The sequence below is a fragment of the Buceros rhinoceros genome, unplaced genomic scaffold (genome assembly GCF_000710305.1).
Source record: "Buceros rhinoceros silvestris isolate BGI_N320 unplaced genomic scaffold, ASM71030v1 scaffold6092, whole genome shotgun sequence".
In the NCBI taxonomy this organism is placed as follows: domain Eukaryota; kingdom Metazoa; phylum Chordata; class Aves; order Bucerotiformes; family Bucerotidae; genus Buceros; species Buceros rhinoceros.
The window spans coordinates 8,520-21,960 of NW_010398238.1; the positions used below are offsets into that span (position 1 = coordinate 8,520).

General features: G+C 52.3%; 1 protein-coding gene across 1 annotated transcript in view; it reads left to right on the forward strand.

The window, feature by feature from the left end:
- Positions 1-4,247, forward strand: part of LOC104488920 (LON peptidase N-terminal domain and RING finger protein 1-like) — a gene marked incomplete at both ends in the record, with an annotated part of 9,125 nt that extends 4,878 nt beyond the window's left edge. Inside the window, 6 exons of the mRNA XM_010131018.1 lie at positions 285-399; positions 1,046-1,167; positions 1,583-1,741; positions 2,587-2,749; positions 2,840-2,986; positions 4,119-4,247. Coding sequence (XP_010129320.1) covers positions 285-399; positions 1,046-1,167; positions 1,583-1,741; positions 2,587-2,749; positions 2,840-2,986; positions 4,119-4,247 — 835 coding nt within the window. The remainder of the gene's footprint in view (positions 1-284; positions 400-1,045; positions 1,168-1,582; positions 1,742-2,586; positions 2,750-2,839; positions 2,987-4,118) is intronic.
- Between the last annotated feature and the right edge of the window lie 9,194 nt (positions 4,248-13,441).

Genomic DNA, 13,441 nt, shown 5'->3' on the forward strand with positions numbered 1-13,441 from the left:
GGATAGGGGGAAGCTGCAGCCATGGCTTTGCCTACCCTGTCTTGCTTGATCATTGCAGCGGCAGCCTGCACCTCTGTGCGCTTTGTGGGACCCCTGCACCATGGGGCTGAGACCAGCCGGCGTTTCCAAAGCAGGGTGCTGAGCCAGGCCTGGGGAATGATAGCTTTGAGGACACCCAGCCCTGTGCACAGAGGCTCTGTGAAATCTCTGCTGGGCTTACCTGTGCTCCCACCGCCCCACCCCACATTGTTCTCTGTGGTCCATTGATTTCCATCACTTTGCAGGATGTTCTTTGAGCCGGTGACAACGCCGTGTGGACACACTTTCTGCAAAGAGTGCCTCGAACGCTGCCTGGACCACCGGCCCAACTGCCCCCTTTGCAAACAGAGTCTGAGAGAGGTGAGGGCATGTGTTCTGCAGGATGGAGCCTGAGGGAGAGCTGGGCATTGGCTCCTGCTGCTGGCAGCGTGCCCAGGGCTGGGGCGGGAAGGTGTGATGCTCTTACATTAGCAGCTTCCTGGCATGGTGGTGTCAGCTCCACTCACATGGGAATGACCAGACAGTTGCTAATTAAGACCAAGAGATTAATTTCCACAAGATGCCAGGTGATTTAGTGAGATTGTAAACAGGACTGAGAGGTAGAGGGGGAGTGAGAGAAGGACAGAAGTGAATGCTAATTACTTTTAAAAATGGAAATGGATGGAAAACCTGCTAGCCTAGAGATTTGATTTAATCTTTAATGAAAAGGGGTTCAGATGAGACCATCAGGGAAATTAGGTTGTCATACAAGGACTGCGTCACTGTCAGAGACAGGACGCTGCGTCGAATGGGCCCTGGCTCTGAGCTGTGTCTGGAGGTCTTGGAGGAGCTGACATCCCATCCTGCTAGATGGCTTGACATCCCCCAATAGGTTTTATCCCTGACTTTCTCTGATCTAAAATTACCCTCAGCTCCAATAAAAGTGAGCGTGATTCAGAGCCCGGCAGAGCCTCAGGGCTCTCCCCCTTCTCTTCTCCAACCTATTTCTGGGTCTAATTTCTTCCAGTACCTGAAGGCTGGAAGCTACAACACCACCGTGCTGCTGCAGGACATCATGCTGGCCACCTTCCCTGAACAGCTGGCCGAGCGCTGGGAGCTGCAGCGGGCTGAGATGGCAGAGCTCTCCGAGTAAGCAGGAACCTGCTCCGGCGTGCATATGCGTGTGTGTGTGCACGGGGGCCAGAAGGGGCTCAGAGGGGGCTGTCCACACCACATACCGCTCCTCTGGCTTGGTTCTGCTCAACTGATGTCTGGTCTCACTTCTAGGGCCACATCACAGCAGTGCTGGGTGGGTGTGGATGTGCCCTGTGGGGCACGTAGGAATGAGGGAGCATCTCTGCAAGGAGCTGTTTTGTGGGTGGAGTCTGTCCTTGGGCTCTTGGTGAGCCAAGTCAAAGCTTTGATGTTGCTCTGCAGCGGAGCATCACTTCTTGGGGAGAAGGGCAGATCCGGTTCGAGGAGGGGCTATGGCACAAGCTGGTGCAGCACCCTTGGGATGTGATTTCCTCTCTGAGGTTTCATAGTGGTCTCTCCTGTCCCTCAGCCTGACCAAGAACATCCCCATCTTCGTATGCACCATGTCCTTCCCAGGCATCGCCTGTCCTCTGCACGTCTTTGAGCCTCGCTATCGCCTCATGATCCGCCGGTGCCAGGAGACTGGCACGAGGATGTTTGGCATGTGTATATACGAGAACGGGAAAAGGTGAGCTCCTGGGCAAGGCAGCTTCCCTCTGCCCCAGATGATTTGCACCCTCTTGCCTCATCCCCGAATTTCTAAAATCCTGAGTAGTTTGGAGAGGAGGAACAAGGCACAATTTCCAATCCCCCTGCACCCTGCAGATAAAATCAGCAGGGAGCTGCTGCATTCCCCACACAGCAAAGGGAAATGGTGCCTCCTGGCATTGCTCCAGCCAGGCAAGGAGTGAGGCCAGCACTGGAGCTGGGCAGAGCCAGCAGTGGCTGTTAATACTGTGGCCTGGGAAAGAGCTGGTGTCTCGGAGCCACATGGTTCTCTGGCTGTGACCTCCAGCTCCTCTTTGTGAGCACTTGAAAATTGCCCGATTTCTCACACTTTTGAGAGGGCATTCAGTTACGTGGGCTTTTCTTTGGTGCAGTGTGGCCATCCTTATGTTCCTGCTGGCACTTCCAGATTCTGGATGGGCTCAGTCTCCAAGCTCCTAATCCAAGCTAAATACCTGTATTTACATGACGTATCCTTCCTGTGCTCCATTCCTGTTCAAATGAAATGACATAAACAACATTTTCTGGGTTTGGGGAGGATGTCTCTGCAAGGAGTGATGTCCTCAGGACCACTGGACATCAGGGCAGTGTGAGGGCCTAAGTCATTCTGGTATATGGCAAATCCAAGGGAGTGCAGGCAGCATGCTCGCTATTCCCTGCCCGTTTAGCATCATGTGGTAACTCAACAAGAATCTCCGAATTTGCCCCCGCCCAGCTGGCTCCTTCCGGGGCCTTTTCCTCCTGTGGAGGTGGTACCTTCAGGAGAAGCCAGCTCAGCCCTTCTTTTCTCTCCCTGTCCCTCTCCAGTTTTGCTGACTACGGCTGCGTGCTGGAGATCCGGCAGATCGAGATGCTGCCGGACGGAAGGTCCTTGGTGGACACCATTGGCAGGCGACGGTTCCGGGTGCTGAGCCGTGGACACAGGGATGGCTACAACACTGCTGACATTGAGTACCTGGTGGACAAGAAGGTGAGGGCAGGACCAGGGCAAAAGCCCCCCACTCCAGTGGGACAGAGCTTCCCAGTGGACGTGTCCTACATTGCTCTTCCCTCCACGCAGGTGACTGGAGAGGAACTGCAGGAGCTGCAGTGCTTGCACGAAAGCACCTACCGTTTGGCTCAGCGGTTCTGTGAGCACGGAGATCTTGCTTCCAGGCACATTTCGATGCAGCACGGACCACTGCCGGAGAAGGAAGAGGACATCCAGGTAATGCCTCGAGGGAAGGGTTGCTCTAGAGTGGGAACCAAGAGAGCCTCTGAGGCAGCACCATTCCTGTGCGAACCACCCTCCTGAGCTCCCCCCTGAGATGAACAAAACAAGCCCTTTTTGTCATTCCTATCACAGTTACAGCATCTCTCACTCAGAGAGGTGGTACGTTTGTTTGTTAAAATTGTTTAATGTTTCTTTATGGTTTTTCAACTGTTCTTGGAAACTAAGTACTGAGTTTTAAAAGCTTTCCTGGAATCTTCTAAATGAGAACCAGGAAACTGAACTGTTTGGATTTGAAAACACTTGGGAAAAAACCCAAATAAGACATGGTCAAAGAAACGAACCCCACAGCTCAACAAGTCTGTGGTCTCCTTTCTCATCACGTTCCTTTCAGGCAGCCATAGCTGGCCAGAGGAGAGGAGCTAAGAGGGCAGAATCCAGTTTGCTTATTAAGTTACTCTAACAAATTCAGATTCTAGACAGGAAAAAAAAAGAAAAAAATCCCAAAATTTAGTTTTCACTCCTGTAAGAAAGTGTTTCCTGCCGGATCGTTACAAATATGTTCTTGCTGGCTTGTCCCAGGCTAAGGCTGTGCTGACCAGTGGTTGCATCAGCACTGTGCTCAGAATTACAAACCAATTCATCCTCCTTCAGCTGAATCGGGTGTTTCTCTCTTAGTTTGGCTCGGGTTTTAAAAAAGTCGTTTTACAAAAGCACCGCCAAGGGCTTGTGGCTGCCTGGCCTGCGCTTGTCTCCTTGAGTGAGTGATGATAAGGCAAACGCCCCAAAAGACCCCAACCACTCAGGCTTTGGCCTGTGTTCGTGGAAAGCGTTACCTTAAACAGGGAAGTGCACAAGATGATCTTTGTCTCTTTAGTACAGACTTTTTCCTGGTTACATCTGTGTCTGGAGACTCCCTGGGGAATGCTTGTCTGGAGATTAAATTAGTTTATCCCAGCAATTTTGAGCCTAGACAGACAAAAGGGTGGTTCAGAGGAATAGGCAAAGCTGGCATTGTCATCCTGACAGGAGCAACTGTTCGCCATCAGTGATGCTGCCCAGAGGTCGTGCATTCTCCTTGCTGTTCCTGACGTGGGGATCTCTCCTTCTTTCCCTCTCTCCCCTCCAGGCTTCGGCAGATGGCCCGACGTGGTGCTGGTGGCTTATCTCCATCCTGCCCCTTGACCCATCCTACCAGCTGAACTTCTTCTCCACCACCTCTCTGCGTGCCCGCCTCACACAGCTGCAGCACATCCTCACCGCTCTGCTGCAGCAGCCCCCAGCCAGGCACCCACTGCCTGAGCGCAGCCCCCGCGGCAGCGTCTGAGCCCTCCAGCCCCTGCCCTCTCTGCAGGGGACACCTTACTTGATCACTTACTGAGCTGCTTCAGTGCTAAGGGGGGCTGTCCTTAGGGAAGAGGATGGAGTTCCAGGATTGCCTCTTCCTCTTTGAAGGACAATGTAGGGTATTTCGTAGGTGGTCATGCTCTGTGCAGCAGATTTTCAGGCAGAGAGGTGGCCCTGGGAGGCAGAGAGGTAGCACCGGGAGGCAGTGAGGTGGTGCTGGGAGGCAGAGAGGACCCCAATGGCTTCTCCCAGCCTTGGGAGTTGATGGCTCTGCCTTTCTTACAAGTTTGACTTCATTTCCATTCAAACAAGAAGAAAGGTTAAATTAAATGATCTGACCCCACAGTGCTGCTCATAACCACCTCCCATGGCCACACAGTGAGGAGATGCTGCTCTCTGAACATGTCCGGGTCCAGACATCCCTCTACTCTGCTTGGTGTCCTGCTGTGTTCACTCTACCGAGCTCTTTGGCTGCTTCTCCAGGCTGCAGCCTTGCTGGAGGCTGCCAGTGACTCCCCTGACTGCTGGCTCCGCTGCCATGACGTGCCCTGGGAAGGAGGGCATTTGGCAGTGTTGGTGCTTTCCCTGCCAGCCAACGCTGCTGTTGCCAGACCTCTCTGGGTTCAGGTTGTGGGGTCAGACCTAGGGGCTGGAAGGAGCCGATGGCACAGGGGGGTTAAGCCTGGAAGTAGCTTTATGAGACTCTCTGCTCCTTGAATAGTGCAATTTCTGTGTGTTAAGTGTTTCTTGTGAACTTTCTGTCTCAGGAGAAAATCAGGATCTGAACTGAGGCTGGATCTTTACACTTGAGACCCAGAACAGTCCAGGATCCCTCTAAAGAGCACAGAGTGCTCCAATATCAAAGGGAGATAGCAGGTATCAAAGGGAACTGAACTTCTGGAGAGCCAGGGAGGAGGCGTGACCAAGGCTGTGAACTCTGTCAGGGGAGCAAGTGCCTGTCTGGAAGTGCCTGGCTGCTGCTTGTCTCTAAACGCAGGGAAAAGAGTATCCCCTTGGACAGCCCAGGCTTTCCACCACAGAAATCCTGAAGGTTTGGCATTGTCCATAATTTCACTGGTTTTGGGTGGAATTTTAGGAGTGATACCCACTTAGCGAGCTGTTTGTTGGATTAACTGACTGATTCCAGAATGTTATCCCTGCTTTTCCCAGAGGCTCCACACCCCAGCTGAGGGCTCAGTGGGCTGCTGGATTTGTGCGGGGGGAGAGAAGATCAAGTTGGAGCTACTGTGCTCCTTATCGCACATGCTGCTGGGCTGAGCCCGGGGCAGGAGGCTCTGGACACAGCTCTGTGGGGTACCTGCCCAGGGCCGCCACCTTTCCCTGTCCTGTTCTCTCGAGAAACGAGAGGTGTTGGTCCCTCCTCTCCAGCAAAGTGCCTCCCTGGAGTGACAATCAGGGTGAGCAGAGGAGTGTTTGCTCTCCAGGGACCGTAGTGAGCACTAGCTGGATTTGTTCATCTACCCTTAGGCCATGTCCTGCCCCACTTTGCTCCTCTCTCTGGGGCAGCATGACTCCCCCAAGGGGCTCTATCCCTGGGATGTAGTCAAATTGGGGTGAGCATGGATAGGCAATGGAAGGACTCCTCAGGGTCCTGAGGTGGGTGTATGCAGGTGCGAGGTTCCACTGAAGAGTGGGAAGTGCCTTTCTTTTCCCTAGGGACAGTGTGAGCTCACCCAGTGACCCCAGGCTCCTCACCTATCCCCCACGGTGCCTGTTCCCCAGGTGTGGGAGCTCCCAGGGCCATTGTGGGTCCCTACAGCAAGGGGACGGCATGGGAGGATGCAGCAGAGAAGTGTGGATCTGCCCCACATCCACGCTGGGGGCCAGGGCCACATCTGCCTGGCTGCTGGGGGAAAGGACTTGTGCAAATCACTCCTGGTTGCTTGGAGTGCCTTTGGGGTTTGTATTATTATCTTTGCTCTTTGAATTAAATTTTCATCCTGGTCATTGAAATAAAGACTTTTTTCTGTTGTTGTTGTTGCTGTGTTGCTGGTGTTTAACTTTCAGCTGCTCGCTGATGAGAGTGCTTGGGCATCACCAGGGAGCTTTGGGGATGCACGGAGAGGTGACACCCCAGCCTTCAGACAGCAAGTGAGATAGGCACGGTGAACACAGTCCAGTAAAGGTAGATAGCAACAAGGGGAAAAAAAAGAAAAAAGGGTGGTTTTGCTTGCAGAAAGTGAGCATGTGAAGCAAGGCAGGAGAGATTAGGTCCTGTCCTTCATTGCAGCTAAGGGGAAGGATGGGCACTGGGAGACCGGGCTGGTAGAGATGTTGACCGGTGTGGGATCACCCTGGAGGCTGCCCATCCCGTGAATGCTGTAGAGACAGACCATCTGTCTCTGTCCCCGCTTTGCAACCGTGGGCGGAGGGCTGGGAGCTGGGAGCAGGTTTGCTTTTGGCAGCTGGCATTAGGGATGAACGATGATCCAGAGACATGCATGGGCTCTGAAATGAGAGGGGGGGCCCTGGATGGAGAGCAGATGATCTTCAACCCCAACCCCATGTCCTGCCAGGACTACTCTCCCCTGTGTCTTCCTCCCACTCACCTCTTCCAATTACCTCTCAAATGTGCCATCCAAAACCAGGGGCAAGAAGGGGACTTCCTCTGCCCAGCTCTGTTTTGCACCCTGCCTGGGAACCTGGAACAACAGCAGAAGACAGGAAGGGGGCTCAAGTAGTCTGAGATGGTGGATAACCCTAAGAAAGGTCCCATGCCTCAGAGCAGGGCTATCTGCCAGGCTGATATATATTTATATCATATATATATTTATAACTGGCTGCATGAGGAATTACACCTTGAATGTCGCCCCCAGCAATGCTCTACAGAAACAATCATGACCTGGTGAAGCCCAGCAGCTTGCTGCGGCCCACACCAGCCCCTTTGGTGGCTCTGGCAGCCCAGGCCTGGTGTCTGTCTGGGTGACTAGCGCATGTCTGTGTGTCTGGGAGTCTGAAGTTGGCACTGGATCTCTGTGCAATGTTGTCCTGCTCCCACTAGATGTCAGGAAGAGGCTGAGTGCAGGCGAGGAGGAAGGCACAGCAGAGGGGATGTGCAGCATCCAGAACCTTGGCCGTGCTTTTCTCACCTGCTGCCCCAAAATAGCCCTGCTGTCAGTCCTGGCCCCAAGCAGGGAGTAGGGCTGGGCTGTCCTGAGCTCTCCATCAGCACGCAAGTGAAGCTGGGGACCGGTGCAGTGCATCACTTGGGATCACATCCTCTTTCCGAGGTGCATAGTGCCTGTCCTGGGAGATCCTTTCTCCACTCCAGCCAGCAAGGTCTTATTTGCCCTTCTGGGACTGGAGCAGATGACTGGGGTTGTTGGGGGTCCCAGCACACAGCTGGGACATAACTGTGTCCCACAACCCCTTGCAAAAGCAGACCCAACATCTCTCAGTCTCACTGGGGTGACCAGTTGTTTCACTGAACAGTTGGAATCTGGATGGGGGCACCTGGGGAAGACCTGGCAAATTCCACGCTGCCACCCTCCCAACCCTGCCCCAAAGGTCCACCTGGATGAGGGCACCCTCACCATCAGGTAAGACTGTGAGGTCTACGTTGGGCTTATTACTAGCTCTCACCAAACCATCCTTTCCTGAGATGCTCTGCTTTTCAAGGTCTGTTTGGGGCAGTTTTCTCTCCCAGGCTACTATAGCTTGACTCTGGGGGGACACGGAGGGCTTGGGGCAGCCAGGAGTGGCTCCTTCCTCATCTCCAAGGGCTCCTGCTTCACTTTGTCCTCTGACACGAGCCTGCAGAGAGATTGGATATGGTCCTGCCCAGCCCAGCTGGGCAGGAGGAGAAGGAAGCCTCTCCAGCCTCTCTGCACCAGACCTGGTGGCAGTGCCTGCTGCAGCTTCACCATCAAATCAGCAGCCAGAGCCATGGGTGAGGAATCGATCTTTGTGTAGGCTCCTTGGTGGCACTCGGGACCCAAGGGAAGATGAGCCACCTGGCCCTGTGGAGCAGGAGGTCCTGACAGCCTGCACATCTGAGCTTTGCTTTCTGCTGCTTGGATTTGTTTCCTCCCTGTACTTTTCCATCTCCATGTGCGCTCTTCTCCTGCACATTCCAACAATAACTAGTAACAAATTCTGGCCTTTATATAACACTCATCGTTGCAGCTTTTCACATGGACATCTGTATCCTTCTCTGGATTTTACAGCCAGGAACTGGGGTGGCATGATGCAACGTGTTGCCCAGGGTCACCCAACAAGTTCCCTGGCAGTCAGGGGACCACTCTCCAAAAGGGTCCCCTCTTCCTACCACATCCAGCCCCCACCTCTGTGAATGCTGGGACGTATCCTGCACCTGAATTTTACATCCCCCTGGAGGTGTAAACCAGAACAAGCACTGGTCCCACTCCCGCCTTCCCAAAATGCATCTTCCAGCTCCCCAATGTCTTTCTCAGCAGCACCATTTCCTCCCTTCCCATTCAGCACCTTCAACTTGAAACATTGGTGACAACTTCCCTCACCTAATAGTGTGGGCAAGCAATTACCTAAAGAGGTAAGTAATTGATACAGCAGGTGCCAGGCTGTGCCTCATCTTTCTTTAACAAATGGCACATTCGCAAACTAATGAGACCAGCTGGTACTTGAGAGAGCAGAAAATCAACAAAAGATGGTTCGAGCTACCATCTTCTCTAGCAGGGCCACGCTTGCGTTGGTGGAGGAGCACAGTACATGCTAAGGTTAATGAAGGGAGGAAGAAAAGGCAGAAAACCAGCACCTAATTTTTTTCAATCCTTTAACAATACCTGTTGATGCAATGAAAGACGGATCATATTGTTCCTGCTTTTTACAAAAAAATAAAGGAAAGCAATGAAGACAGATGTGCTGTCTCTTTCAAGACAACTCACCCACGGGACGTATTCAAAGGTGGAAAATGATGAGAGATTAGAAAAGCGCCTCAAAACCACCGCTGAAGCTGTTGAAGTGGGACCTGCAGGTTCCCCTGAAGGAAAAGCCCCATCACTCCCTCTGGCCGGGCTGTGCCTGGCGTGAACCAAGTCTCTGTCGTGTGCAGAGCAGAGTGGGGTGATGGCAGATGTGCTGAAAACAGAGATCAAGTAGCAGCTGAATAAATGCCTTTCTCCCATCCGGTGGCATTTTCGAGATGCTTTGCTAGCACATCCTCAGGCTGTGCTGCACACAGGAGCAGTGTAAAGCCAAGCCCTGATCCAAGGAGGAGCAGGAAACCTGGGAAGATACACCAGGTAGAGCTGCCTTGCTGGTACCATGGCTTATTTATACCTTTAGTAAACAGATTTACTGGGCCAGGCTTTTCCTACAGGCTTTGAAAAAACCCATTTGGGCTCATCACAACAGTGATGACACCAACCTGCAGCCAATGAGTCCTGGATTTGGGGCAGCTGTGTGGGGCTGCCTCCCACACTGCCTGTGATTCAGGGCCACCTTTCAGCCCTCTGGGGAGAACCTGGAGGAGAAATTAAAGCTCTCAGTGTGTGACGGTCCCCAGTCCCATGACAGTGACACACCGGAGGCTGAGCACAGGACAGGAGGAGCAGGATAACCCACAGCACCATTCTGTCCAGCATCTGCCATGGCAGGGACTGGTGGGACTGTGTCCCTGGATGGCACAGGAACACAGAGAGCCACTACTGGTGCTAACGACTCTCTTGGAGGCTATCAAAGTCTTAATAAATACCAACTGGCTTCAGTCCAGATGTGTAGGACTGTAAGGGGGAGGAGTTGGTGCGCTGGGTGGGAGCAACAGGCACCGCCTGCTTGGTGAGGTTTCCCTTGGTGTAGGACACTGCCACACAAACTTCAGCAAAGCAACAATCACCAATACTTTGTTGGAGCACGTGGAGAGAAGGAGGTTCTTTATGTGTATACATATATGTATATATACACTGGCCCCTTGCCTGAGTCGCTGCCTACAGTCGTGTCCATCCTGAGCACCCGTCGGCGATTGAGGCTCTCCCTTCCCTGTGCCTTCCCTGTTGATTTCTGATTTCACAAAACGGTTTCAGCCCAGGTAAAATATTTACAGGGCTGATTAAACATGGATGAAATGGGAAACTTGTTAAAAGTGTGGAACGTATATAAATACAGCATTATTAAAATAAAATGTGACTTTTAACAAGGACAGCTCTCTCCACTGTGCTGTGTTTACCTTAATTGTTTCCCTCTGTTAATTACAGCCTGAGATGGAGACTTGTGCAAATTGAAATAAATGAATTGAATTTGTTTAGGGTTGTGTGGCTGGTTTATGGGCATTGCAACTAAGCCAGTATGTGCGGGGTATTAAATTACATTGCCTGGATCTGTTCTTCCCTTTTCAAGCACCAGGAACGTGAAATGACAGGAGTCAGTGACAATTAGAAGGCAAACAGGCAGCAAAGCAGTGGTTATTTTAGCTCCTCTGCCTCAAGAATTTCACTCCTTGCAAGTATTAAGGCTTATCCCTTCATAAATGCAGCTCGGCTCTGTGCAAGGAAAGATAAAGGGGAGATTCTGGACCAGGGCACACATCAGCTCTGTCCTGGCAGTGGAAACAGCAACATGGGTGGGAGTTTAGTCCAATTCTCCAGGAAAACTAGGCTGCGTGACTCAGCAGCCTTGCATGTGTTCTTGCTGGTTCTCACCAGCAGCTGCCCAGTACCACCCACGTTTCACACAGGGGAAGAGGCTTCCAGATATGTGGAGGTTCTGACAAGGTCTGTGAAAACAGGCAGTGCAATAGAGAAAGAAATTCATCAGCCAATGGGGAGGGGAAGGGGATGGTCAACCCCTATTAGACACCAGAGAATCCACAGCACAGTCTTTTGCCAGAAAGGTATTTAAGAGGAAACCTGGCTTCACTGGTATTGTCCATGAGCCAGTCTGCTCCGATTTTGTCCCAAACCAGCCAGAGGAGAGGGTTGTGCAGGGGTTTGCTCTGAGATCCCCTAGCCCTGTGGAGAAGCGCATGCCAGACCTTAGGAGGGGTTTCAGCACAAAGTAAGGAGAAAGGTGTAATTCCCTCCCAAGAGAAAAAAAGAATTTTGGGAAGAGAAAAAAGTAAAACATATCCAAATTTTGGTCTGTGGAGCTGCACTGCCCACCCAGAGTGACTCCTCGAGGATGATGCTTGCAGCGCTGGTTTGGGCGATGGGACCAGGCAGGAGGCGAGGCAGGAGCACCGGAGCCGTAGGGGTACGCAGAGCCCCAGGGAACCTGCTGTTCAGAGATATGGCCAGGGCATGAGGTGCTCGATTCTCTCTCTCCTACTTTGTGGCTCTTTTACCAACCAGAGAGGGTTCAAAACTCATCTCTTGTCACTTCTGCTTAGATCCCTCTCCCTGCCCTGCTGCTCTGAGCCATCTGCAGCTCTGCAGACTTGTTGCTGTCTCTGTAATTTGAAAAAAACCCAGATTCCCATGGGAAGCTCCCATTGGCATTGCTGTGCAGAGCAGCCCTACACCACCCTCTCCTCCTCCCGCTGGTCTGGGCACCGCTGGCAGGGCAGAAGGATGGCAGCTTCCTCCCTGGTTGTAAACACGGGGTGGACAGGGAAGCTAGGGACAAGCAGTGTCTGGCAGAAGCACTCTCTGCAAGCAAACCTCTTCACCTGGCCATTGCCTGCACCCAGATGATATATGGAGTGGCTGGGCTGCAATAGGATTTCTACTCAGAATATTGGCTGGATGACAAAGGAGTCTGTCTGCAGTGATAATTGCACCATAAATAGCGCTGGGTTCGGCAGTGACGAGTGAGGCATTAGAAAACCTCACCCTCTGGATTCCTCCCACTTCCTTCCATCTTCCTGACTGCTAACAAGCTGGAAGAATAGCTCATCGCTTTTTACCATCCGTGAGAGGTTTATTGCGCTTGGATGCAGCTGGGGACCTTCCTCCCCATAAATCTTAATAGTGAAAAAGGAAAGAGAGGAGGGAATAAAACCAGCTAAATAGGGTGATTACTGAAAAGCAGCTGGGAGGGCAGCATCGTGGTGCGGCTGTCCCTCTTCATTCTCTCCACTGCAAGGACCGCACTGTCCCACTCCCTCCTCCAGACTTCCCTTGGCTCTTCTGGGCACTCTCAGGCGCTTGGGGGTAAGCACCCGTGTTACTCCAGTGACGGAAACTCAAAACCTGCCAGCTAGCCCTGAACGCTGAAAAATGAGGAGCTCAAACCGGGGAGCGCTGTAAAAGTTAAGACTGGAAAGAAATATGGTGAATAGAAATAGAAAGCACCTTTCCAGTGCTTTCCTTTTTGAGCCTCCAGAAAGCACATGGACCCTTGTTTTTTCTTCCCAAAGAAAAGCTGGGAAATGGGTCTGAATCCACTGGCACATTAACCTGCTCTTGAACTCCAAAAGGTACCTTAAAATCCCTTACACTGGGGTTTCTCACTCACATCAAAATCACTCCGCCCTCTAGTCAGATGTGCCCACTGTCTACAGTCAACCACCAGGTACTTCGGGGAGTGTGGTGTAAAAGGGAAAAGCAGCCAGGGCTGAACAGAAGCATCTGCTCATCAAATTTTATTCAGTGAATTGCTGCTGCAAAGCTGCTTTTTCTTATAAGCAGTGCCCTGATTCGCTGCAAATAGCTGGAAGATGGACTGGGTAGCACACGCCCTCTTTACAGCCCCAGAGAGCTTGCAAGATCCTGGTAAAAGTTAAACCCTGAGGAGCCAGGCATGACGTACCCCAAACGCCAGGAAACTTCCATTTTGGTTCTGAGGTCCCAGCTCAGACCAAGGGGTTTTAACTTCCCGTGGTGGACAGCCCCAAGCAGTGGGCAATGTCCCTGCTGGCAGAATCACTGTTGTGCTCCCAGTGGGTCAGAAAACTTATTTATATCAGGGAGACAGGATTTGGCTTGTTCCTCTTTGTGTCTGCCGCTGCTCAACGGCTTAAGCTCTCCTCAGCCCGCCGGCTGGGCTTTGCCTCGAGGTCACAGCCCCTTCACTAGTGGCCCCCGCTGCACATTCTGCAGAGAGAAATGCTGAGGCCGGTGAGGTGGAATGTACTTCTGCAGCAAGGGGTACAGGCAGTGCTCTTAGGCTGATGCAAACACCTGGCTTCAGCTGGCGTGGGCTGTCAGAGCTCTTTAGTGGCAGGGGGAGAAA